Source organism: Callithrix jacchus, chromosome 1 (genome assembly GCF_049354715.1).
Source record: "Callithrix jacchus isolate 240 chromosome 1, calJac240_pri, whole genome shotgun sequence".
Lineage (NCBI taxonomy): Eukaryota > Metazoa > Chordata > Mammalia > Primates > Cebidae > Callithrix > Callithrix jacchus.
This window is the reverse complement of record NC_133502.1, coordinates 28,990,722-29,015,564: the sequence shown is the minus strand read 5'-3', so window position 1 is coordinate 29,015,564 and position 24,843 is coordinate 28,990,722. Positions and strand designations below refer to the sequence as shown.

Sequence of the window (24,843 nt, the reverse complement as noted above, 5' to 3'; positions counted from 1 at the left end):
TGGGTGATACTTGTGTGCACACTGGCAGTTCAGCTTTAAAAAGTTTTCTTTCAGAAGAAACATCTGACACTTAGAATTGTTGTAAATGGTTAATGCAACAATTCAAGCAGTACTAACTGCAACTTTCCTCTGAAAACGCCACATGCTGGATGAGCAGAGAGAAGCCAGGCCTCTGTGTGCCCACCTGGAGGAGGAACCTGGCCCAGCTGAGCTGTGCTGCCGAGCTGCCGAGCTGCCCACGCCCAACTCAAACCCAGAATGCAGACCCTGCAGCCCCAAGTGCTCGGCAGGGGGAAGCCACTAACCTCCCGAGAGATGATGCCGGCTCTTCGTGCCCGGCTCCCCAGGACAAAGGAAAACTCGCTGACCTGGGCGAGCCCTGCGGAGACGATCCACTTGATGTACTGGCTGCTCCTCGGCAGAATGAGAGACAGGACCAGTGCCGCCAGGAGAAACTGCAAGAGCGATTCATCACATCACTGCTAAAGATCGGACCCGCACAGAGTTAAACATGCACGAAATGGAGAACCCAGACAGAAACCACAGGGACGCCGCGACGGTCTCTGAATGACACGTAAAGGAGAGAAACCACTGAGGCCCTCCAAGTACACACAGAACATCTTAAATAATCCGCACAGAACAAAAAGGCAAAAGTAAGGGTTTAGTCTCATTAGCAGAAAATAAGCCTTGCTCCCCGATCAAGCCAAACGGGTAGGGGTGGGGTGGAGAGGGGCATGCGGGTGGTGGTGATTAATAACATTAAGCATTATGGGGTATTCAAGATGGAAATTTCTTTTTAATACAGAGAGATGCATGTCTTTGGGCTGAGCCCTAAGAGCTCGTGGAGTGGCCCAACGATCGTCACAGATTCTGGCTCCTTAAAATGGAAATGATCTAAGTCACTGTTTATGAGCCAGAAAGCCACTGGCTGCTGACTAGGGCTAGGTCATCACACCTTAAATGTGAACACAGGCAGGCAGCTTGCTTGCTGGTAGTCACGGAGGACAGAGAGAATGCACCCATGCCCTTTTTAGGTCTGTAGAAGGCATGTCTGTGTCTGTCAGAAAATGACGGCTTGGACTACAGCCAAGGCCCAACCTGAGGGTCCCAAAAGGTAGTTCCCCTCTTTAAACATCCTCAATTCTGAAACAATCGATCACATGGACAAAGCAAGACCACCCAGCCTAACCCACATCTGCCTCCCCCAGGGTCCAGCAGCCCAGCGGGCCTCCTCTGAGACGAGGGGCAGGGCCGGCTCCACAGGCCTGACGTGTGCCCCGCTGGAAACCAGGGCCACAGGGAGGCCTGTGCTGGGCCTGCAAACTGTGAGGGGAGTGGATCCTGCCCGTCCTTACCTTCATGACCACCACTGACAAGGTGAGGAATACCAGCACCGTCAGCTCATACGCCACAAAGGTGGGGAACACGTGGAGCCCTGTTGGGAACAGGATAGACACATCACTCATGACCACAGGACAGCCTCCCCCAATGCACAACCATTCCTCACAACTTCAGGGTGTCATTTGCTTCAATACAGGAATTAAACTCCTAAATCCTAAGTGCCCTTGTGAAAGCACCAGCAAATGCTAACAAGCTGCCCCTTTCTTAGGGAGTGAACGGCAAAAGACTGCCTCGGGGGGACCGTCTGACCTGGTGGAATCCCAGCTCCACTCCCTCATCAGGCCTCAACTGCAGAGAACACAGCAAAACCCACAGAGGCGGCGCTCTGTCTGGTGATCTATGATGATCGGTCCTTGAGGAAATATCCCAGCTGAGCTCAGATGACCCCAGAGCCCAGCAGCCCACAGCGCCCAGGAGTACCACACTCACGGGACGTCGGTGGTCAACGTTCCTTTCCCTTCTTCATCTGGCAGACTAAGGTAGGGAAAACAATGGGAAACACTGTCTCTGCATACGTCTTCTCTCTGCTGTCAGGGCTCTTTAAAATCACGTGTGGCTGCCCACCGAGCCACCCAGGCCAGTGACGCAGAGGGGCTGGCGGTGCTGGGGCTGGGCCTGGGCTTGGGCTCAGCTCTCCAGCTACACCCCAGGGCCACCTGGCGATGCACGTCTGCCCTTGGAGGAATGAACCCTGGCAGCCGAGAGGCCTCCTCTGGATTGGAAGGATGTAGGCCCCAGAGTTAAGAGAGTGGAACAGACCCATGACCTTTCTGCCGTTCACAAACCACTGTCTCTACCTGACCCAGAAACACAAATGTTAAACACTTTCCCTTTTTTTCTTTCCCCAACCTGGGGTTCTCTTGCGCTTGAGGGCCGCTTTCTCCCGATGCCCCGTCTTCCAGCCATGGCCCCTCCTCCTGAGTGTGGGTCTCGGAGCTGCCCCCTCCATGCCCATTCTCAGCGCTCCCCACAGCCCCTCTAACCCTGATCACCAGCCTGGCCCCACCGTGTCCCCCTCAGAAGCCTCAGCCCCAGGGTAGCCTCGGGTCCACCTCCCTCTCTTCCCAGCTGTCTGCCGAACCCTGACCCCAGTCCTGCTTCCCTTCAGGACGACTGTGCCTCTGCCCTACTGCAACTCTCCATCCAGGGCTGCCTTTGGCCATGTCGGTGTTTAGGAGGTCACTACCCTAAACACAGCCCTACGGCCACACTGGCACAAATGAGACAAGCTCACAACAGTGTTGGCACAGGGGATGCTCTCACCCCTCCCCAGAGGGGCCCTCATATCACAGCCACACAGGTACCCAGGGCTCCCCACCTTGGGGGCACCGGGCTGTGTTTTCTCCCCACTGCTGCCCTGAGGAAAGTGCCTAAGCTTCCTGACTGCCTCCCCTTCGTCTCCAGCCCCACTGGTTTCCTTTCTGCTGGGGAATGTCCTGTTCCAGAGAGTCCAGGCTTCCTTCCCACCTCCTACCTCTGGACTTTACCACTAGTTTCTTCCTCCCCAGCATGCTCTGAGCCTCCACCTCTGCACCTGGTGCATCCCTCACCCTGGCGGGCAGTGGGTTGCTGATGCCCTGGAGGCTCCTGTGCTCTCAGCTGAGCTGAGTGGCTGTGTCCCGCATCTGTCCCCCCACCCCACCCCTGGGCTGCAAGCTCCTTCAAGGAGGGCTGCCTTGGGGACACGGCTCACTAGACCCTGCCTGAGCTCAGAGCTCCTGGTCTGGGGGGCAGAGGGAGGTGTGGGGGGTGGTGAGCCAAAAATTATGGAGCTGAATGCCTTCCAGTCAGTCCCCAAAATAGCAACAAAAGTGAGAGACAGTCAATGTGGATCTAGAGGCTGAGTAAATAAAATATGCCATGTGAGGCACGTGCCCGACTCAGGGCTGTGCTAAGGACACCGCCTGCACAGGTACCAGGCCATGGCGTGAAGGTAAGCGAGGCTGGCGGGGGCGCACACCTGTGTCCATCCACCAGGGAGGGACGCCCAACAGCGAGGCAGCTCCCAGCACTGTCCCAGAGACAGCGGTGCCTGCTTCTGATTGCGAGGAATGTGAGGAAAGGAAAGGAAATCCTTGCTGAAATTGTCATAACAAGACACACCAAATGTCTTACACTGTTGGTAAAGCTGGAAGTGACCAGGAACTAGGATGGGGTACCGGGCAGGCGTCTTCCACAAAGGCCAAGATGGAAAACACTTTGTACTTTCTGGGCCACGGCCACCTGCTGTGGCCTGAGCTGTGTCCTGCAAACTCCTACATTCAGGCCCCAGACCCAGTGTGGCTGATCTGGAAATAGGGTCTGCAGGACCCACTTAAGCCAAAATGAGGTCTTAAGCGTGAGAACCGAATCTCTGCACAGACCATGGAGGGTGGCCACAGACGACACAGCCAGGAGACCCCATCTGTGGAGCAGGCATGGCCCTCGCCACACACCTGCATCTTGGACTTCCAGCCCCCACAGCTGTGAGTACACTGGACAGCTACTGTCTGAGCTGCCCAGTCTGGAGTATTCTGCTGATGGCCTGAACTAGGAGCCACCCAGTCTGGAGTATTCTGCTGATGGCCTGAGCTAGTAAGTAGTACAAGGACGGCCACAGACAAAGAGTAAACGAGCAATCATGGCTGTCTCCAGAAAACTTCATTTATAAAGACAGGTGGTGAGCAGGCCTTGGGCCGCAGCTGGCCGAGCCCTGGTCTAGTGGGAAGAGCCACACTGCCACGCGCTGTCCATGAGGCCCCGACCTTGCTCCGTGGAGCCTTCTGGGCCATCCTTCGGCACAGAAGTCCTTCCTCACTCCCGGCCTAAAGACTGCCCTTCCCCTTTCACACCCTTCACATGCAGCCTCAACTCAGAAGCACAGCCTGGGCCTCACCCAGCGGGCATGAGCCTTGGAGCTGGAACCCGAGAGTGCTGCCTGCAGGCCTCTCGATGGCTGTGGCTGACCTGCAGCAGAGTCTCTGTGGCTGCACAGGGCAGGCAGCCCAGACACATCTGCTGGAGCTGGGAGCTCCACCCCCGTTTCTGCCACCTGGAAGTGGATGTCAGGTCCCACGCACAGAGGCAAAGGTGCCGTCCGAAGTGGGCAGATGCCATCTATGTGCTGCCCAGACTCCAGAACAAAAATAAGGTCCTGGTCGGGTTAGAGACAAAAGTGGGCTATAAGCAGCTTTCTCAGATGGAGGAAAAATTAGCTTCAATTCCCTGACATACTTAGTACAAAAAACTAGAGCAAAAACACAGAATTATTATGTGAATAGAAAGGGTTCTCAATATAAAACAACCCTAGTTTGAAGATAATTAAGATAAATATGTCTGTGTAAACAACATATTTATGAAATTTTAGATTTTTAACAAGAGCAGCTCTCAAACACGCACGTGCAATGAAGCCGTGACTGACCAGACACCGGATCACACACCATGGCCAGCGCAGCCTGGGGAAACAGGGGAAAAATCAGGTCAGGCCTGATCCACTGTATTAGTTTTCGTCTAAAATAAGTGAGAGGAAGGTCAGGAAATCCCAGTCCATCAGCAGTGGACCAGATACAGAAAATGTGGTACATACACATCATGGAACATCAGCAACCATAGCAGTCCCACTGTCCATCAACACTGGACCAGACACAGGAAATGTGGTACATACACATCGTGGAACATCAGCAACCACAACAGTCCCACTGTCCATCAACAGTGGACCAGACACAGAAAATGTGGTACATACACATCGTGGCACATCAGCAACCACAACAGTCCCACTGTCCATCAACAGTGGACCAGACACAGAAAATGTGGTACATACACATCGTGGAACATCAGCAACCAAAACAATGAAATCACATCCTTTGCAGCAACACGGATGCAGATGGAGGCCGTTCTCCTAAGTGAATTAACACAAGAACAGAACACCAGATGCCACATGTTCTCACTTAAAAGTGGGAGCCAAACACCAAGTATACGTAGACAAAGACGGGAACAACAAACAGTGGGGTCTGTGTGAGGTGGAGGGTGGGAGGCGGAGAGTGAGAATAAAAAACTACCTTGAGTACTGTGCTCGTCACCTGGGCGACAAAATAATCTGTAACACTCATTACCCCGTGACACTCATTACCCATGTTACAAACCTACACCTGTACCCCTGAATCTAAAGGAAAAGTTGGACAGAAGAAATAGTAAAATAAAATAAGATTTCTCTGCAGATTCTATAAAGTAGAAAATAGTTTCTGGCAACTAGCAATCCCAACTGCAATATTCTGAAAACACTTAACTTTTAAGATAACCATTTCTGCTATATAAAATATGAATATACATGCACACCAACATATTACAGAACCACTCTGCATGTGTTTAACACACACAATTATGTAAAGAAGGAAGATTACCTATTGAGGCGAAGAAAATGATGGCCAGAAAGTCGCGGATGGGCTCCATGGAGGTGGCGATCTCCTCGGTGACCACAGGGCCCTGAGAGGACACAAGTGCTCCAGCCAGGAAACAGCCCAGCTCCATGGAGACGTCCAACAGCTCCGTGACCTAAGAGAGGGAGGACGGAGCTTTACACGAGACCCCACAGTTCACCAGGGTTACCCCGTCCCAAGGACACCCCAAGACTCAGCAGAGCCACCACAATGAAACACAGAAGCTGTGCAAATGGAGCGTGCTTTTGGTCCTGGTGCTCTGCTGGGTCTGACAGATGACACGTGGAGGCTGCTATTGGCTGAATTCACCCTACTGGGCGAATAAAATTATTTTAAAATATTTGAAACAAATGCCCATATAGAGTGCTGTGAATTTTTTAAATGAGAATACTTTCCAATTGTTTTTAATATTTGTGATATATTTTCTTTACCTTGAATCAGAACAGCCTGGTGGTGGTTTTTGAAACTCATTCCCACTACCAGTCTCAAAGCAGAGGGACAGCAACAGGCGACAAGCAAAGGGCCCTGGAGGGTGTGAAGCCAGAGAGAAGCATTGGTGTGTCCGCAGCGGCTGATCTGAATACCTAGATACGCGGGCCAGATCAGAGTGCTGACTGGACAGCAAGGACACATGAGCCTCGCCAGCAGGCTCAGGACAGCCTTCTGGATGAGGCATGGCTGAGACTGGCCAACCTGTAAGATGATTTTTATTTTGAGAAAATAAAACTGTAGAAGATAGCAGCACCAGACGAAAAGAAAAGAAACTAGTAAAGAACTGTGATTTATAACAGCACCAAAAAATCACATAGCGAGGATTAAACCCAAAAGACCTGCACCTCACACTGTGAAACACTGCAAGACCCACGAAAGGCTGAGATAACGGTGTCAAGGGCTCAGCACTGCAGAGCGGCGGATTCTCTCACCTGGCCGACAGACACATGGGAACGCCAACAAACCTGTGTGTGCGTGAAACTGACCAGTTGAATTTAAAAACGCAAGAGGAATTTGGAAAGAGTCGAATAGAGCCAAGACGACCCTGGCACAGAACAAAGCTGGGCCCAAACACAACCAGAGGTCAAGCTACGGTGCAGCTGAGGGCAGGGGGGCAGACTCAGAGAAATGTGCACACGCACACACGCACACATGCACACGTACCACAGGTACACGTGCCACACCAAGAACACAACCACACATGTGCACCCCACAAAGCAAACACTTATACATGTACAAATGCCACACACATGCATGCAGATGTACACACATCATATAAAGCGTAGCACACACGTACACATGCCATAAAGCACACACATGCAGACATGTACACAGCACACAAAACACATACATGCATGCAGACATACATCACATAAAGAATACCACACACGTGCACATGCCACAAAGCAAACACATGCAGACACATACACACACCACACACAAAGCACACACATGCATGTAGATGTACACACATCACATAAAGCATACCACACATACACATGCCAAAAAGCACACACATGCATGTAGACGTACACACATCACATAAAGCATACCACACATACACATGCCAAAAAGCACACACATGCATGTAGACGTACACACATCACATAAAGCATACCACACATACACATGCCACAAAGCACACACATGCACATACACCACACACAAGGCACACACATGCATGCAAATGTACACACATCACATAAAGCACACCACACATGTACACACGCCACAAAGCACACACATGCATGCAGACATACATTACAAAGAATACCACACACACGTGCACATGCCACAAAGCAAACACATGCAGACACATCCACACACCACAAAGCACACACATGTCCATATGCCATGCACAAAGCACACACAGTACACACAAAGCACATGCATGCACACGTGTATACATGTCACGAAACATGTGCACACACATATACAGCACACATGCCACACGTGTACATGACACAAAGCACACACAGTACACCACACAGAGCACAGGCATGCATACATGTACACATGCCGTAAAGCACAGACATGTGTATACCTCACACAAAGAACACACATGCACTCCACAAGTATACATCGCGCACACACACACACAGCTAGTTTTTGACAGAGTGATGCTATCGAACAGGGGGCAAGAGGTCTTTTCAACGCATGGCATTCAGAAAGGCATGTAAATGAAAGAATCCTCATCCACTTCCTCACTTCCAACACAACAAAAGCTCATCTCTGGATGGACGGCAAAGCTAATGAGAAAAGCACAGAAGCTCACTGGCAACAGTAAAGAGCATCTTCATGACCCAGAGGCAGGTGGATCTTTCACACAGAACACAGAGACAGCCACAAAGAAAACCATCCATAACTGGATGACACTGAAATTCAGAACTTCTGTTCATCAGAAGACACCATTAAGAGAGTGAAAAGGCAAGTCACAAACGGCGAGACATCTGCAAAACACACCTGACATGGAACGTTTTTCAGCCATAAAAGAGATGAAGTGCTGGTGCGCATTGCAACAGCAGCCAGGCCTGGAGGACGTGAGGCTGAGTGGAAGCCAGGCACGGACGCCCCCATGTGACATGGCCAGAAGCAGCAGCCCACAGGGCTGGGAAGTGGATCCATGGCCACTTGCACAGGCCACGAGGGGCCTGGGAGAGAACCGAAAGCTATGGGGATTCCTTTGGGGAGGTGGATATAATCGGATAGTGGTGATGGTGGCAGACCATTTTGAATACTGACTTTCAAATGATTAAAATGGTGAATTTTATGTGAATTTCATCTCAGTTAAAAAAAAAAAGTCAAATATCTGCAGGCATATATATATAAAAATCCCACAATGAGTAAGAAAATCCTCACCCTACAGAACAACAGCCTAGAGGCTTTCTTTAACAGGCACACCGCAAGGAATACACCCAGATGCCACTGAGCCTCTGAAAAGGGCTGGAGGGACCGGCCATCAGGAAGTGAACGCTGGAGTCCCTGTCACAGCCCTGAGATGCTCTACACCAGAAGCAAGTGCAGGGACGCTGAGGAGCACCGTGCACTCACGGCCCGGCGGCAGGACACGCTCTACACCCGGAGCATGGTGCAGGGATGCTGAGAAGCACCGTGCAGGGACGCTGAGGAGCACCCTGCGGGGACGCTGAGGAGCATCGTGCACTCACAGCACGGCGGCAGGACACGCTCTACACCCAGAGCATGGTGCGGGGAGGCTAAGGAGCACGGTGCGGGGAGGCTGAGTACATCCTGCCTGAGCGCTCACAGCGGGACGGGCTGGTATGACAACTTTGGGGAAACCCACGTCATGACTAGGGCTGAGCTCCTGTTTATGGTGACTCCTGCAACCCCACCTCCACAGGTACCGTACTAGGCTCATCAGCAGTGAAAGCACCTTCCAAAAACACGAGAATGGACAGCAGCTCTATTCATAACAGCTCTAAGTGGAAACGAGTGCTGAGACTGACAGTGGAAAGAGCACACTGTGGCATCTGGTGCCCATGTGGAAAGCCCAGCTCCCCACTGGCTGGCGAGCAGCAGCAGGTGCAAGGTAAATGCTGCCCACGGAGTGAGAAAACCTGAGAGCCAGTGAGTCACTGCAACGAAGCAGCTACTGGGAGGGCAACATAGAGGTTGTTGAGATAAGACAAATTTGCTGGGAGTTATTTTCAAAAAGAAAAATACTCTGGAATGCATAAAGCCATGTCAAAATTTAAATAAGTCAAACTCTTGCAATAGTTAAGATCACTATGACCAGAACCAAATCATAGTTTTCTCCCAAGTTTACAAATACTAGTAGGCAATTAAATCATGTATAAGAAATAATTTTTGTTAATTTACTTTTTCAAATGGAAACTTTTTTTTTTTTTTCTGGGACAGAGCCTTGTTCTGTCACCCAGGCTGGAGTGCAGTGGCACAATCTCAGCTCACTATAACCTCTGCCTCCTGGGTTCAAGCAATTCTCCTGCCTCAGCCTCCCAAGTAGCTGGGATTACAAGTGTGCACCACCACACCTGGCTAAGTTTTGTACTTTTAGTAGAGATAGGGTTTCACCATGTTGGCCATGCTGGTCTCAAACTCCTGACCTCAGATAATCTGCCTGCCTTGGCCTCCCAAAGTGCTGGGATTATAGGTGTGAGCCACTGTGCCTGGAGGAAATGTTTTATTTGAGATAACTAAGTATTAACCTGCAGTTTTAAGAAGTAACAGGAAGTCCTCGTTCCCCTTTAGCTTTCCCAGTGATAACATCTTGCCACATCACAAGCAAGACCCCAGTCAGGTGCTGACATGGATACAGCAAAGACACCGAATGCCACCCCCAGCCCCTCCCCAGACCACCCTTCCTCAATTCCTGGGAACCACGAGCCTTTCTCAACTTCAGAATCTTCTATCCTCACAAATGCGACATAAAAAGCACCATACACTCCCAGCACCAGCTCAGAGGACAACACCTTAGCCCAAACCCTGGGCCTGGCCTACTCTGAAGTCATTGAAACTTTGCCAGATGGCACAGAGCAACTGAGAAACTTTGCTGAGTTCTATTTATAAAAATTTAATTTAAATTAAAAAAAAAAAAGCACCACACGGTATTCAGTCTTCAGGGGTGGCTTTCCCACTCCACATAGTTCTTGGGAGGTGTGTGCCACTGCTGGGTGGCCTTCCGTGGTGTGGACATAGCTCGGTTTGCTGAACATTTATCCGCTGAAGTACCTTTGGACGGTTTTTGGCTAACACAAATAAAGCTGGAGAAACACCTGTGTGAACACAGCTTTGAGTCTCTGGAATAACTGGCAGGAGTGCACCTGTCGGGCTGAACGCTGATGGTGCACAGCACGCTGTTGGGGCAATGGTGACCGTACACAGGCACGCTGCCTGTCAGGACTACTGAGGCTCTCTATGGGGGTTCACGAGCAATTCCCGTCCCTCTCTCATGGAAAGCTTATGGTCTCCGTGAGAAGCCCATTTTCCAAAATGAACTTTATTTTTTTAACTTTTCACATGCAGCAGAAGTTACATAATTAGCATATGAGCAACAAACAGAATTAAAAATTGTCTTTCCAAACTTAAATCTTGTATTTCAGGTGCAAAGATATTTAAAAATGTAAGTCAGAGTAGCACAGTTTGACAATGGTGCTTATGGAGCTTTTTATGATCACAGACTTTTGATTTTTTGTTTGGATATGGTGTCTTGCTCTGCCAGCCAGGCTGGAGTGCAGTGGTGTCATCACAGCTCCCCGCAGCCTTGCCCTCCTGGGCTCAAGCAGTCCTCCCGGTTCAGTCTCTCAAGTACTGCCGCTACAAGTGCGTGCTTCCGTGCCTGGCTAATTTTTATATTTTTTGTAGCGAAGGAGTTCTCACTATGTTGTCCTGGCTGTTCTCAAACTTCTGAGCTCAAGCGATTCTCCCACCTCGGCCTCCTAAATGCTAGGATTACAGGCATGGGTCACTACACAGATTTGTTTTTAATCAAGTACTCACAGGCAGTATTTTAGCAAAATGCTTAAGAGTATGAGTCAAACCAGTTAAACAGGTTGAGCTCACTGTATTATATATTGATGGGTAGTATAATAACCTGTATAAAATAAATACTAGTAAATGTTTCAAATATTTAAGCCATAATTAAAATGGAAAGCTAAAGAATGGATCACAAGATTTCAGCGAAACAGACTATCAGATAACATAAATATAACACACAGAGAATTACCGTTAACATTAAGAAGATAAAGGCAGATATTCCCAAGATCAGGATTTCTTTGTTCCCCTTGCTTTCCACGTGCAGCTTCCGATAATATGGTCCGATGAGATACTTCTTTATAACAAGACATAAAAGAAAAACTGCTGCTAGTGAAAAAAGAATCTGGCCAATCAAAACCAGTATTCGCAGAACTTCCATGACAACACTAGGAAAGAACAAAAGAGAGGTGATCTCACTTTCGGAAAAAAGTTCTCTCTAAAACTCAATAAAATAATCTTTCGCTCTTTTTCCTTAACGTGCTACAAAATAAATTAACTGAATCATACCCATCTTCATTTTCAAATAAAAAAAACCTATGAATCATACTCATCTCAGAAATTAAGTTATGTGACCCCAAGGCAGAAGCTGGATTGGTTTGCAATCAATACATCGGTGCAAATACATATTCTAGGATGTGAAAATTCTCGACTGACGGCGTTCCTAGCTCAGCCGATGCCTGATAATAAAGCTCTTCGTCAGGCTTCAGCTGCACGTGAGAGTGGCCGTCAGGCAAGGGCACTCTCTGTCCCAGCGCACCTGACGTATGAACTCCAGTCAGCATCAGCAAGGCTCTCCCGACGCAGCCAGCTCTGAAGTCTGTGATTCAGACAGAGTGATTCTTTACTATGTTCTTTTTAGAATATACTACCCAGATCTCAGAACAGATCACCAGGAAAGACACCACTATCCACAGTCTTCACAAACCTATATTTTACTCCAGTCTTCCACCACTCAGGCCACAGTTCTGGTGAAAGTTTCCTCCACAGAAGAAACCTGATTCCCAAGGGTGTCAGCCTCTGCAGTCTGGCTTAAAGCGGAAGCACTGGAAATGCAAATTTCAAACTGCCACAATTCCTTGGGGGAATCAGAGCAGAGCTAGGCTTGAAGGAGAGGAATGGAATGAAGGAATCAATAGCGGCCACAGAAGCAAATGTGATGGAGCCTCATTCAGAGCTCACTGCAGGGCCCACACCTGTGACCTAGGAGGGAGGGAAAGAGGGAGCGTTTTCTAGAGCTCACTGCAGGGCCCACACCTGTGACCTAGGAGGGAGGGAAAGAGAGAGTGTTCTCTAGAGCTCACTGCAGGGCCCACACCTGTGACCTAGCAGGGAGGGAAAGAGGGAGCGTTCTCTAGAGCTCATTGCAGGACCCATGTCTGCAGTCTCCAGTCTCGGAGGGAGGCCCCTTTCTGCAGCCCTGAGAGGCAGAGATGGACTCACAGCCAAGCAGGCCAGGACTGCCGTTTGACAGCCCCCCCACACTGCCCAGCTCACATCTGGCCTTGGGCCCAACACTGTGGTCCCTGTCTGGGCTGCCACCCTTTCCCCCACAGCTCCAGTGGCCTCCTCCTCACCCATCTGCTCTCCACACAGAAGGCCGAACAGCTCATTGTGAACCTCAATCAGCTCCTGGACGCTGGGATGGAGCCCAGGCTTCTGTGCCCTGCTGTGCCCTTCCACTGCCCCAGCCCAGCAAGGAGCCCACCCACACGGGCCACAGAGCCCCTTGGCTGGGAGGTCCCCACCCCAGACTCTTCTCCCAACAGACTCAGCTGTGTTCCTCAAATTCTAGCCATGTCACCAAAGGCAGAGCCCAGGGCCAGCCTGGAGCATCACTGCTACTCACCAGCTCATCATCCTGTCTGAATCATTTGCAGGGTGGTTTCCTGCCGTGGACGCCTTGCCATTCATTTATTCATTACATCTCCAAAACACAACAGCAGCTCCCCAACTGGGGAATGTCCTCTGCTGAGCTCACCCCTGCATCCTGAGCCCCTAGAGCAGTGTGTGGCACCTATTACGGCAGCCTGGTAAGAACTGTACAATCCCCACCACTACATCACAGATGAGAACAGGGCAGAGACCAGGTGATCTGCTCCAGGCCATGCGCCCAGTGCAGAGCTGGGGGCGACCCAGGTATCTGGCTCCAGGGCTGAGCCCCTAACTGCTACCCAAACTCCTGCAGCCACCATCCCCAGGGTTTGGATTTCGCTTTAAATCCCATAAGACTCCCATAGTGTCTATTAAATGCAGTGATGAGGACAAAATATCCAAAGGCTCAGAAAGACACCAATCAGAAGCCACAGTGTGCTCAACTCCGACCTCTTTGGAAGACAGCCACTGTGGAGAGTTTCTCAGCACTCCTGCTTGCCGCTGTGTCACCTGCAGGTCCACACGTGTGTGTTGCTCTTGATCTGCACACATGGGCACACCATGTCCACGGCTATTCTGCCAGTCCCCTCAGGGTGTTTGGACAAGCTCCCAACAGCACACGCCTGACCCGCCAACAGGTGAGGAAGGGCTCCTTCACAGGGTGCACCACCATTTACTCAGCCAGGTGCAAGGGCCATCCCGGTTCTCACACGGACTCCACACCATCCTGGTTCTTGTGTACCAAGGAGCCTGTGGGTCGACTGACGGCAGCAGTGGATGCTAAGGGAGCCAGGCACCTACCACTATGATAGGTGCTGTCTGGTGGGCTTCCAGGAGGTTGTTCCAATTCCCATCCCAACAATGACCCCCCAAGGCCCCCCACTTCTCAACCTGGGTACCCACCCAACTGCTAATGGTGCCCAGTCTGATGGGCAGGCAGAGCCATGACTCTTTTTTGGTGTGAGGGTAGGTGTTTTCCTCTTTACTCAAGTCTGTAGCAGCTGCTCTTGCTGCCGACCTATTTTCAACTGAGTTAATACTTTTTCTTATTAATGTGTAAGAGACCTTTATAAAACAAGAAACATAACCCTCTGTCATTAATATGTGCATAAACATGTTTTTCCAGTTCTTTATTACAGGCTTCTGTGTTTTGTTCTTTACCTGTGAAAATTCTGAAAGGAGTTTGTTCTTTCCTCTAGGAATGATCAAGGTTAATTCTGAATAAAACTTATAAGGAAGCAGACTCTATTATGTTGCAACTAATTTTATTTCTTTGATATTTTAAATATAAATTTTCCTGTTTATTAAAACTGAAAAGCTTTCCTAAATTATAGAAAAGTGTATATAGTAGAAAAAAATTACAAATCTACTAGTCTAATAATAGAAAATCATTAACACCTTGTTATATAGATTTCTAGCCTGTCTATTCATGTCCTACGTCTAATTAAAATATTGTGTATATTTTTAACAGCTCTGATATATGATTCATTTAGCATACACTTACCCATTTAAGGTATGTAAACAATTCAATGGTTTCCAGCACATTTACAGTGTTACACAACTATTACCACAATCCATATGTTAGAATATTTTCATTACCCCACAAAGAAACCCTGTACCCATCAGCACTCACTCCCCATCTCCCCCAATCTCCCCAGCCTCTGCCAACCAGTAATTCTTCTGTCTCTACTGATTGGCCTAGTCTGGATGTTCGTGTGAACGGAATCAGTGTGTGGCCTTTGTGTCTGCGTCTTTGACAAGTGTTGTTTTCAAGGTTCGTCCATGCTACAGGATGAATCAATGTTCATTCCCTATTACAGCTGGGTAATATTCCTTTGCTGGGATACAGTATGTTTTGTAGATCTACTTGTTATCTAACTGACATTTGAGTTCTTAATCCTTTTTAACTACATGAATAATGCTGCTTGAACATTCATGTACAAGTTTTTCATTGTGGTGCAATACTCATAAAATGTACCATGTTAACCATTTTTGAGTGTGTGACTCTGTGGCATCACATGCGTTCACACCATTGTACCCCCATCACCACTGTGTACTGGTCTCTATGTGGATGTGTATTTTTGTTTCTTGCAGGTAAATACCGAGGAATGAACAGCTGGGTCACTCCTTGTTATTTACCTGCAAGAAACATGCCTGGCTAATTTTTTTTTGTATTTTTAGCAGAGACAGGGTTTCACCGTGTTAGCCAGGCTGGTCTCGAACTCCTGACTTTGTGATCTGCCTGTTTTGGCCTCCCAAAGTGCTGGAAGCCACCGTGCCCAGCCTCAGACCTCTTAAATAGAAGTCATCTCCAGCTAGCATACGACTCGTCTATTGTCCTTTTTTTTTTCCACTTACGTTGAACATTGTAGCCAGAAGGAATAAGAACTGATTTTGATTTTGAGGCTGGGACTAAAAGTGTGACTTTTCTGATATTTAAAGACATCTGGATTGAAAGAAAATAGCAATCATAAGGACCCTTAGCGAATAAACTTGAACTGCTGCCTCCACCAGCAGCTGCAGTGGGTGCCCTGCCTCATTTTCTCTTTCAGCCTTCCCATGGCCCACCATGTAGGCAGTGTTCCCACATCCTCCCCAGTTTACAGAGAGCTGCCAAGGCTTGCATGGCCAGAGCATGGCCAGCTGGAGCTCTAGCCTGGGCTGAGCCACTGGAAAACTCAGTTAAAAAGCCGTTCCTTCCTCCTCTTTTCCTGCCTGCCTGGCTGAGCTACCAACAGCAGAGAAGATTTAAGATCTGGCAAAAGTTAAAAGATCTAAAAATGTCTTCCACCTCACCATCTGCCATGAGGAAGTGCTTGTCAGCTGCTCGGGAAGGGGCAGGGCTGGGGCCTGGCAGGAAGCAGAACACCCCGGCCAGGCCTCGTACTGCCCTCCACTGGGGAGCTGCTGGTTTAAAACCTCCTAATAAAACACAGACCACCCAAGATACAACACAAAGTTGATCATCATGTTAAGAATTGGGAAAATCACAACTTGAAGAAGACAAGCACCAGACTTCATATCAAGACGAGATTTATATGACAAGGATGCCAAAGCAGCCATGATGAAAACACTTCAAAAAGCCACAAATAAACAAATAAAAAATAGCCTCAGCAAAGAAACAAGCGTTACATAAAAGAAGGAAGTGGAAATTATACAACTAAAACAATACAGTCATAATAAAAAATCTCTGGGAATGGGCTAGGTGACAGCGTGGACACGACAGAGACAGAATTCATCTGCCTGAACAGAGAGGAATGAACCGAGGACCACCAAGGCCTCAGAGACCCACAGGATCATAACAAAAGAGCAGATAAATTTCTGCAATCCCAGGAGAAAAGAGCAAGTAGACTGAAAAATGATGTGAGGAAATAATGGCTGAGAACTTCATGTTAGGCAAGAGACATTAACCTACAGAAAAGATAAGCCCAGTGAATCCACACAGAACAAACCCAAAGGAGTCTGCTCCAGGACACACAGTAATAGAATTTCTGAAAACTAAAGACAGGAAAAACGCTGAAAGCTGCCAGAGAGAAACCCCTCACACTCCTTAGAGAGAAGCACAAGTCTAAATGGCAGTGAGTTTCCTACGCGGAACATGGAAGCCAGAAGGGACACGTGCTTCTCAGGCACTGGAAGAGGAGAGCCACCACATGGAAATCCAAATCCTGTGAGGTGCCCTAGGCATGAAGTGGGGACAAGGCATTTCCAGATGAAGAAAAACAGAATTTGTGGCCAGGAGGTTAACTATAAAAGAATGTCCAAAGAAAGTTCTCTACACAGAGAGGAAATGATTACAGAAGATAGCTTGAAACCGCAGAAGGAAAAGAAGAACATCAGAAAGGGTAAAAAGAGGCGTGAGTAGAATAGATTATCCTTTTCCTCCTGAGTTAAAAACATTCTATTTGATGTCTGAAGTAAAAATTATAACACCATCTGATGTGGTATTCAATAAAAGTAGAGAAAAGACAACAATTATACGGTCATATGTCACTTCACAATGGGAATACATTCTGAGAAACACATTGGGAGACGATCTCATCATTTTGCAAACATCCCAGTGTGCGCTTACACAAACCAGACACACACCTAGGCCATGTGGCACAGCCTCTTGCTCCTGGGCTATAAACCTGCACAGCACATGACTGTACTGAATACTGTGGGCCACTGTTACACAATGAGAAGTACTTGTATATCTAAACACAGAATAGATACTAAAAATACAGCAAAAAAGATAAAAATAGCACACCCCTAGTAGAGTGAGTCAGGGAGTGAGGGGTGAGTGCATGTGAAGGCCTCGGACACTACTGTGCACCACTGGGGACGTCACAGACACTGCACACTCAGACTACACGAAATTGACAGTGTCTCACTCTGCTGCTGAGGCTGGAGAACAGCGGCATGATCACAGCTCACTGCAGCCTTGATCTCCCAGGCTCAAGCGATCCTACCGCCTCAGCCTCCTGGGTAGCTAGGACTACAAGGGTACACCACCACACCTGGCTAAGTTTCTTTTTTTTCTTTTTGGTGGAGACAAGTTCTTGCTATGTTGCCCAGGCTGGTCTTGAACTCCTGAGCTCAGGCAATCCTTTGCCTTGGCCTCCCAAAGGGCTGGGATTACAGGTGTGAGCTACCATACCTGGCCCACTATACTACGTTTAATAAAAATACTTTTCCTTCTTCAATATTAACCTTACCTTACTGTAACATTTTTACTTTATAAACTTTAAGGTTTTTAAAAACTTTTTGACACTCTTGTAATGATACTTAAAACATAAACACTGCACAGCTGTACAAAAGTATTTTATTTATTTATATATATTTTTTTACCTTTTTTATTGCATTTTAGGTTTTGGGGTACATGTGAAGAACATGCAAGATAGTTGCATAGGTACACATGTGGCAGTGTGATTTGCTGCCTTCCTCCCCTTCACCTATATCTGGCATTTCTCCCCATGCTATCTCTCCCCAACTCCCCACCCCCCGCTGTCCCTCCCCTATTCCTCCCAACTGACCCCAGTGTGTAGTGCTCTCCTCCCCGTATCCATGTGTTCTCATTGTTCAACACCCCCCTATGAGTGAGAACATGCGGTATTTCATTTTCTGTTCTTGTGTCAGTTTGCTGAGAATGATGTTCTCCAGGTTCATCCATGTCCCTACAAAGGACACAAACTCATCGTTTTTGATTGCTGCATAATATTCCATGGTGTATATGTGCCACATTTTCCCTGTCCAGTCTATCATCGATGGGCATTTGGATTGATTCCAGGTCTTTGATATTGTAAACAGTGCTGCAATGAACAGTCGTGTGCATGTGTCCTCATAGTAAAACGATTTATAGTCCTTTGGATATATACCCAGTAATGCATGCTTCACGAGGTTCTTGTGTTGTGTTTTTTAGCTCCATTAATTCACTCATATTCCTCTCTAAGTTGTCCATTCTTGTTATCATTTCCTCAAATCTTTTTTTCAAGGTTCTCAGTTTCTTTGCATTGAGTTAGAACATGTTCTTTTAGCTCACAGAAGTTTCTCATTACCCACCTTCTGAAGTCTGATTCTGTCATTTCATCATACTCATTCTCCAACCAGCTTTGTTCCCTTGCTGGTGAGGGGTTGTGATCCCTTGTAGGAGGAGAGGTGTTCTGGTTTCAGGTGTTTTCCTCCTTTTTGCGCTGGTTTCTTCCCATCTTTGTGGATTTATCCACCTGTCGTCTGTGTAGTTGCTGATTTTCAGAGTGGGTCTGAGTGGACGTCCAGATTGTAGATGATGAAGTTATTTTTGTTTCTTAGTTTTCCTTCTAACAGTCTGGCCCCTCTGCTGTAGGACTGCTGAAGTCCACTCCAGGCCCTGCTTGCCTGGGGATGACCCGCAGCAGCTGCAGAACAGTAAGGGTTGCTGCCAGTTTCTTCTTCTGCTATCTTTGTCCCAGAATGATGCCCACCAAATGCCAGTCTGATCAGTCCTTTGTGAGGTGACTCTTTGGATATACAGGGGTCAGGAAGCTGCTTGAGGAGACAGTCTGTTCTTTATAGCAGCTCAAGTGCTGAGCTGTGAGCTCCATTGTTCATTCAGAGCTGCTAGGCAGGTACGTTTAAGTCTGCTGCGGCAGAACTCATAAACCCCTTTTTATTCCCCAGGTGCTCTGTCCTGGGGCATTAGGGCTTTATTTAGGAGTATCTGTTGTGCTGCTGCTTTTCTTCAGGGCTGCCCTGTCCAGCAAGGAGGCAGCCTAGTCACTGTCTGCCTGCATAGGCTTTGCTGAGCTGCTGTGGGCTCTGCCCTGCTGCCGTGTGAACTTCCCTGCAGTCCTATTTATATGGGTGTGGTTAGAACTGCCTTGGCAATGGTGGCCCACCTCCTTAACTCTCTGTTATGGCAGGTTGCCTCGGCAACAGCAGGCTGCCTCAGCAATGGTGGACTACCTCCGTAGGGGTGGACTGCCTCGGTAATGGCAGACACCCCTCCCCCATAGAGCTGGGCCGTCCTGGGTTCAGCTGTGCTTGCTGTGAAACTCTCAACCCTGAGCGTTTCCAATTGCTGGTTTTTTTGTTTTTGTGGGGGTGGGACCCGCCAAACCTGATCACCTGGCTCCCTACCTTGGAGCCTTTTATTTTTAAGTTGAATGGTTGACTCTCTCCCAAGTGTTCCAGTCGCCTGCTGAAAGGGTGCCAGGATCTGTGTGATTTCCCATGCGGTGACCCACTGCACCGGCTGAAAAAATGGTGCTGCCTGGAAATCTCCTGGCCTGGCTCCCTGTTTCAGACCCCTGTTTAATCAGATGAATGGGCGAATCTGTCTTCTCGGAGCTCCAAATGCCAGCTTAAAAGGGCAACCAGACCAGTGTATTTTGTTCAGAGAACTGCTGCGCCGGGGCACCGGCAAAACAGCCATGCTGGCCAAAACAGCCACACTGGCAAAAACAGCTGCGCTGGCGACCTTGGGGCTCCTCCACCTGGGAATCTCCTGGTCTGTGGGCAATAAAGATCCATCTGGAAATGCAGAGTCCACTCACCCTCTGCGCTTTCACTGGGAGCTGCATCCTGAGCTGCTCCTAAAAGGGCCATCTTGCAAACATCTGTTTTTTACTTTTTAAACTTTTTTGTTAAAAACGAAGACACAAACACACATTAACCTAAATCCACACAGGGTCAGGATCATCAATATCACTGTCTTCCAACTCCACATCTTGTTCCACTGGAAGATCTTCAGGGGGAACAACAGGCACAGAGCTGTCCTCTCCTATGATGACTATTCCTGTTCTAGAATAGCTCCTGAAGAACCTACCTGAGGTTATTTGACAGCTAACTCTTTTCTTTGTAAGAAGGAGTACACTCTAAGTTAATGAGAAAGAAGTATAGTATAGTAAACACACAAACCACTAACACAGTGACTTACTATCGTTATCAAGTATTCTGTACCATACCTAATTGGGCGTATGAGACTTTTATATGATTGGCAGTGCAGCAGGTTTGTTCACAGCAGCACTACCACAGCACAAGGGCATGACACTGCCCTGTGGCATTACGATGGCTGCAGCTTCACGAGGTACCAGGCACTGTTCAGGTCCATAGAATCCTATGGGCCCCCTGTTGGACAAGGGCCATCACTGACCAGTATGTCATTATGCAGTGCATGACTACTGAACGCATGGTGGGGAGGAGGGAGCTAAGTGGAAATAAGGCTTCTACATTTCATAAAGTGGCAAAATGTAGATTCCAGCAAACAGTGATAAGTTATGTGTGTCCATTGTGGTAAAATGTGGATTCCAGCAAACGGTGATAAGATACATGTCCAGTGTAATACCCAGAGCAACCAAGAAAACCACACAGAGCAATACACTGAAAACATTATACAATAGTCTAAACGAATTCCTGAAAACATGCAGGTAACCCATAAGGATGTAAAGGAAAGAGAGTATCAAGAGACAAAAAAAACGAACAAAATACAGACTTCAGCCCCTCAGTATTCACCTGATATGTAAATGGCCTAAACATACCAATTAAAATACAGAGACTGGCTGAGTGCATTAGAAAAAATCATCCAACAATATGTTCTCTACCAGAAACTCACTTCAAATACAAGGGCATATAACTAGGTTGCAAGTAAAAGTAAGAAAAGGTTACACCATTACAGACACTGGCCAAAAAAGGAAAAAAAAAGCCAGAAGTGACTATATTAATATCAGATAAAGTGAATTACAAGGCAAGAAAAATTACTAGAAATGAAAGAAATATAGCTGGGCACAGTGGCTCATGCCTGTAATCCTAGCACTTTGGGAGGCTGAGGTGGGAAGATCACTTGAGACCAGGAGTTCGAGACTGGCCAGGCCAACATGGCGAAGCCTTGTCTCTCCTAAAAAATACAAAAATTAGCCAGGTATGGTGGCATACACCTGTAATCCTAGCTATTCAATAGGCTGAGGCATGAGAATCGCTAGAACCCAGGAGGCAGAGAGCTGAGACCACACCACTGCACTCCAGCCTGGGCAACAGAGCAAGACTATCCTCTCGAAAAACAACAACAAAAAGAAGTATTACATAATGATAACAAGATCAATTCACCAGGTAGACAAAATGTTCCTAAATGTGCATGTACCAAACAAAAGAGCCCCAAAGTACACAGAGCAAAAGCTGACAGAACTCAACAGAGAAACAGACAAATACCCAATTATAACAGGACGTCAACACCATCTCCCTCGACAACTGAAACAACTACAGCAAGAGCACCGAACAGTGCAATGAGCCAACAGGATTTAACTGACACATATAAACTACTCCACTCAACAATAGCAGAATACACTTTTTGTTCCCTCCCGAGTGACTTTAGAGCATTTACCACAGACAGCATCACTGGCCATAAAACAAACCTCAACAAAAGCAAAAGAACTGAAATCATACAAAATGTTCTCAGACCACAGTGGAATCAAACTAGAAATCAATAATAGAAAGACATCAGGAAAATCTCTCGATGACTGGAAATTAAGCAACACTTCTAAACAATCCACGAGGTCAAAGAAGTATCAAAGGAAATTTTAAAACTCATTAACAAAATGAAAATAAAAATACAACATATCAAAATATCAGATGCAGATAAAACAGTGCTGAGAGGGAAATTTATAGCACTAAATGCTTACAGTAGAAAAGATGAAGAGTTTAAAATCAACAACCTAAGTTCATACCATAAGAACCTAGAAAAAGAAGCGCAAAATGGACTCAAAGCAAGAAGGAAGGAAGGTGAGAGTAGAAACTAATAGAACTGAAAACAACAATAAAATAAAGAAAATCAATAAAACGAGGAACAAGGCTGGGCACAGTGGCTCATGCCTGTAATCGCAGCACTTTCGGAGACCACGGTGGGCGGATCACCTGAGGTCAGGAGTTTGAGACCAGCCTGACCAACAAGGAGAAACCCTGTCTCTACTAAAAATACAAAAATTAGTGCAGTGTGGTGGCGGGCGTCTATAATCTCAGCTACTCAGGAGGCTGAGGCGGAAGAATCACTTGAACCTGGGAGGTGGAGGCTACAGTGAGCTGAGATTGTGCCACTGCACTCTAGCCTGGCTGACAAGAGTGAAACTCCGTCTCAAAAAAAAAAAAAAAAAAAAATACCAGGTGCAGTGGCTCCTGCCTGTAATCCAAGCACTTTGGGAGGCTGAGGCAGGTGGATCACAAGGTCAAGAGTTTGAGACCAGCCTGATGAACATGGTGAAACCCCGTCTCTAGTAATAATACAAAAATAAGCCAGGTGTAGTGCCTCACCTGTAATCCCAGCTACTCGGGAGGCTGAGGCAGGAGAATTGCTTGAACCCAGGAGGCAGAGAATGTGGTGAGCTGAGATTGAGCGACTGCGCTCCAGCCTGGGCAAGAAGAGTAAAACAAAATTCTGTTTCAAAAAAAGAAGAGAAAACTCCCCTAAAAGAAATCTCATAACACAGAGGATTTTACTGGAGAATTCTACCAAATATTAAGGAAGAATTGACAATTTTATACGTTTTCCAGAAAATAAAAAAAAAGGAACAATTCTCAAAACATTTTGTGAACCTAGTATGACTCTTAATACCAAAACCCAAAAAGCATCCAAAAAAAAAAAAAAAGAGAGAGAGAAAACTACACACCAACATCTCTCATGAACGGAGACCCCAAAATCTTCAATAAATTAGCAAACTGAAGGCAGCAATGTATAAAGATAATTATATCCCTAGACCAAGTGGGAATATCCCAGGTATGTAAGGCTGGTTCAACTTTCAAAAATCAATGTTATCCAACATGTCAACTAGCAAAAAAGAAAAATTACATAATCCCATCAACTGGTACAGAAAAAGCAACTGGCAGAATCCACCACCCATTCATCATAAAAACTCTCAGCAAAGTAGGAGTAGATGGGAATTACCTCAGCTTGACAAACAGAGTCTACAATAAACTGACAGCTATCATCACGCTTAATGGTGAGAGACTGAACGCTTTCCCCAGAGGTCAAGAGCAAGGCAAAGATGTCCTTTCACACAATCCTTTTCAACAAAGTACTGGACATTCCAGCCAGTGCAATAAGGCAAGAAAAAACCCAAAAGCATACAGGCTAGAAAGGAAGAAATAAAGCACATGAGACAGGTCCTGATACTATAATCTGATTCCAAAAGAAGTTTCAAAAGTGTCTTAAGTTTTGACCAGTTGTACTCATTGTTGTAAGAAATGTAATACAGGCAGCCTCTGGAGATTAGATCTAAAGCACAATATTTATATACATAAAGTACGGTATATTGGCTTAAAACAAACTCAGGCTCACAGTCCTCTAAGTTTCAGAGGGCACCCTAGACTTTGCAACTGTACTTATTTTCTGGCTGGTGTTCCTGGAATGTACTTGTATATGCAGCATGACCTACAACTTTCTGGGTAAATTAATTCTTCCCATTTGGCTTCTCTCTCCATATGAACCCAATCAAGTGCAGTTGACATTTGGCAATACTATGTTGGGAGAATGAAAAGAAGGATCGGGGAAATGGTAATGATGACGACAGTAACAATGACAACTACACAATGATCGCTCTCATACACATACACACACACCCCACACATGCATGCAGATATACATGCATGTGCTGCGCATGCACACACAGACACATGCAAACACACAGATATACCCCACATACACACGTAGATACCCCCACAGACAGACAACAGGACACACACACAATCCCTCCACAAATGTAGACACATGCCCCCACTGCCAAACAGGCATGAAGATATACATGTATACATGCCACACATACATGCACAGATGCACAGACACATGTGCACACATACAGATACACCCACATACACACACGGATACCCTCCACAGACATACCACAGAACACACACCACACATGCAGACACATGGCCCCCATCAGCACACCACACATACATGCAGATATACATGAAGACATGCCACACATGTATGCACAGACACATGCTGCACACAGATACATCCACATACACACATGGATAACCCCTACAGACATACCACAGAAAACACACCACACATACATGCAGACACAGGAATGCATGCCACACATGCATGCACAGATGCACAGACATGTGCACAGATACACCCACATACACAAATATGGATACCCCCCATAGACATGCTACAGAACACACACTACACATAACC

General features: G+C 47.2%; 1 protein-coding gene across 8 annotated transcripts in view; it reads right to left on the bottom strand.

Moving 5' to 3' along the window:
• SLC9D1 (solute carrier family 9 member D1) overlaps positions 1–24,843 on the bottom strand; it is a 59,573-nt gene that overhangs the window by 1,430 nt on the left and 33,300 nt on the right. For 5 of the 8 annotated variants that reach the window (XM_054251967.2, XM_054251971.2, XM_035294686.2 and 2 more), the window contains 4 exons: positions 11,512–11,707; positions 5,781–5,931; positions 1,356–1,435; positions 306–455 (listed from right to left, as the gene is read on the bottom strand). In XM_054251967.2, coding sequence (XP_054107942.1) covers positions 306–455; positions 1,356–1,435; positions 5,781–5,931; positions 11,512–11,707 — 577 coding nt within the window. Of the gene's footprint in view, positions 1–305; positions 456–1,355; positions 1,436–5,780; positions 5,932–10,769; positions 11,232–11,511; positions 11,708–20,276; positions 23,051–24,843 lie in introns of those variants that run through there. The other 3 variants (XR_013521851.1, XM_035294698.2, XM_054251974.2) reach the window with 3 other exon arrangements.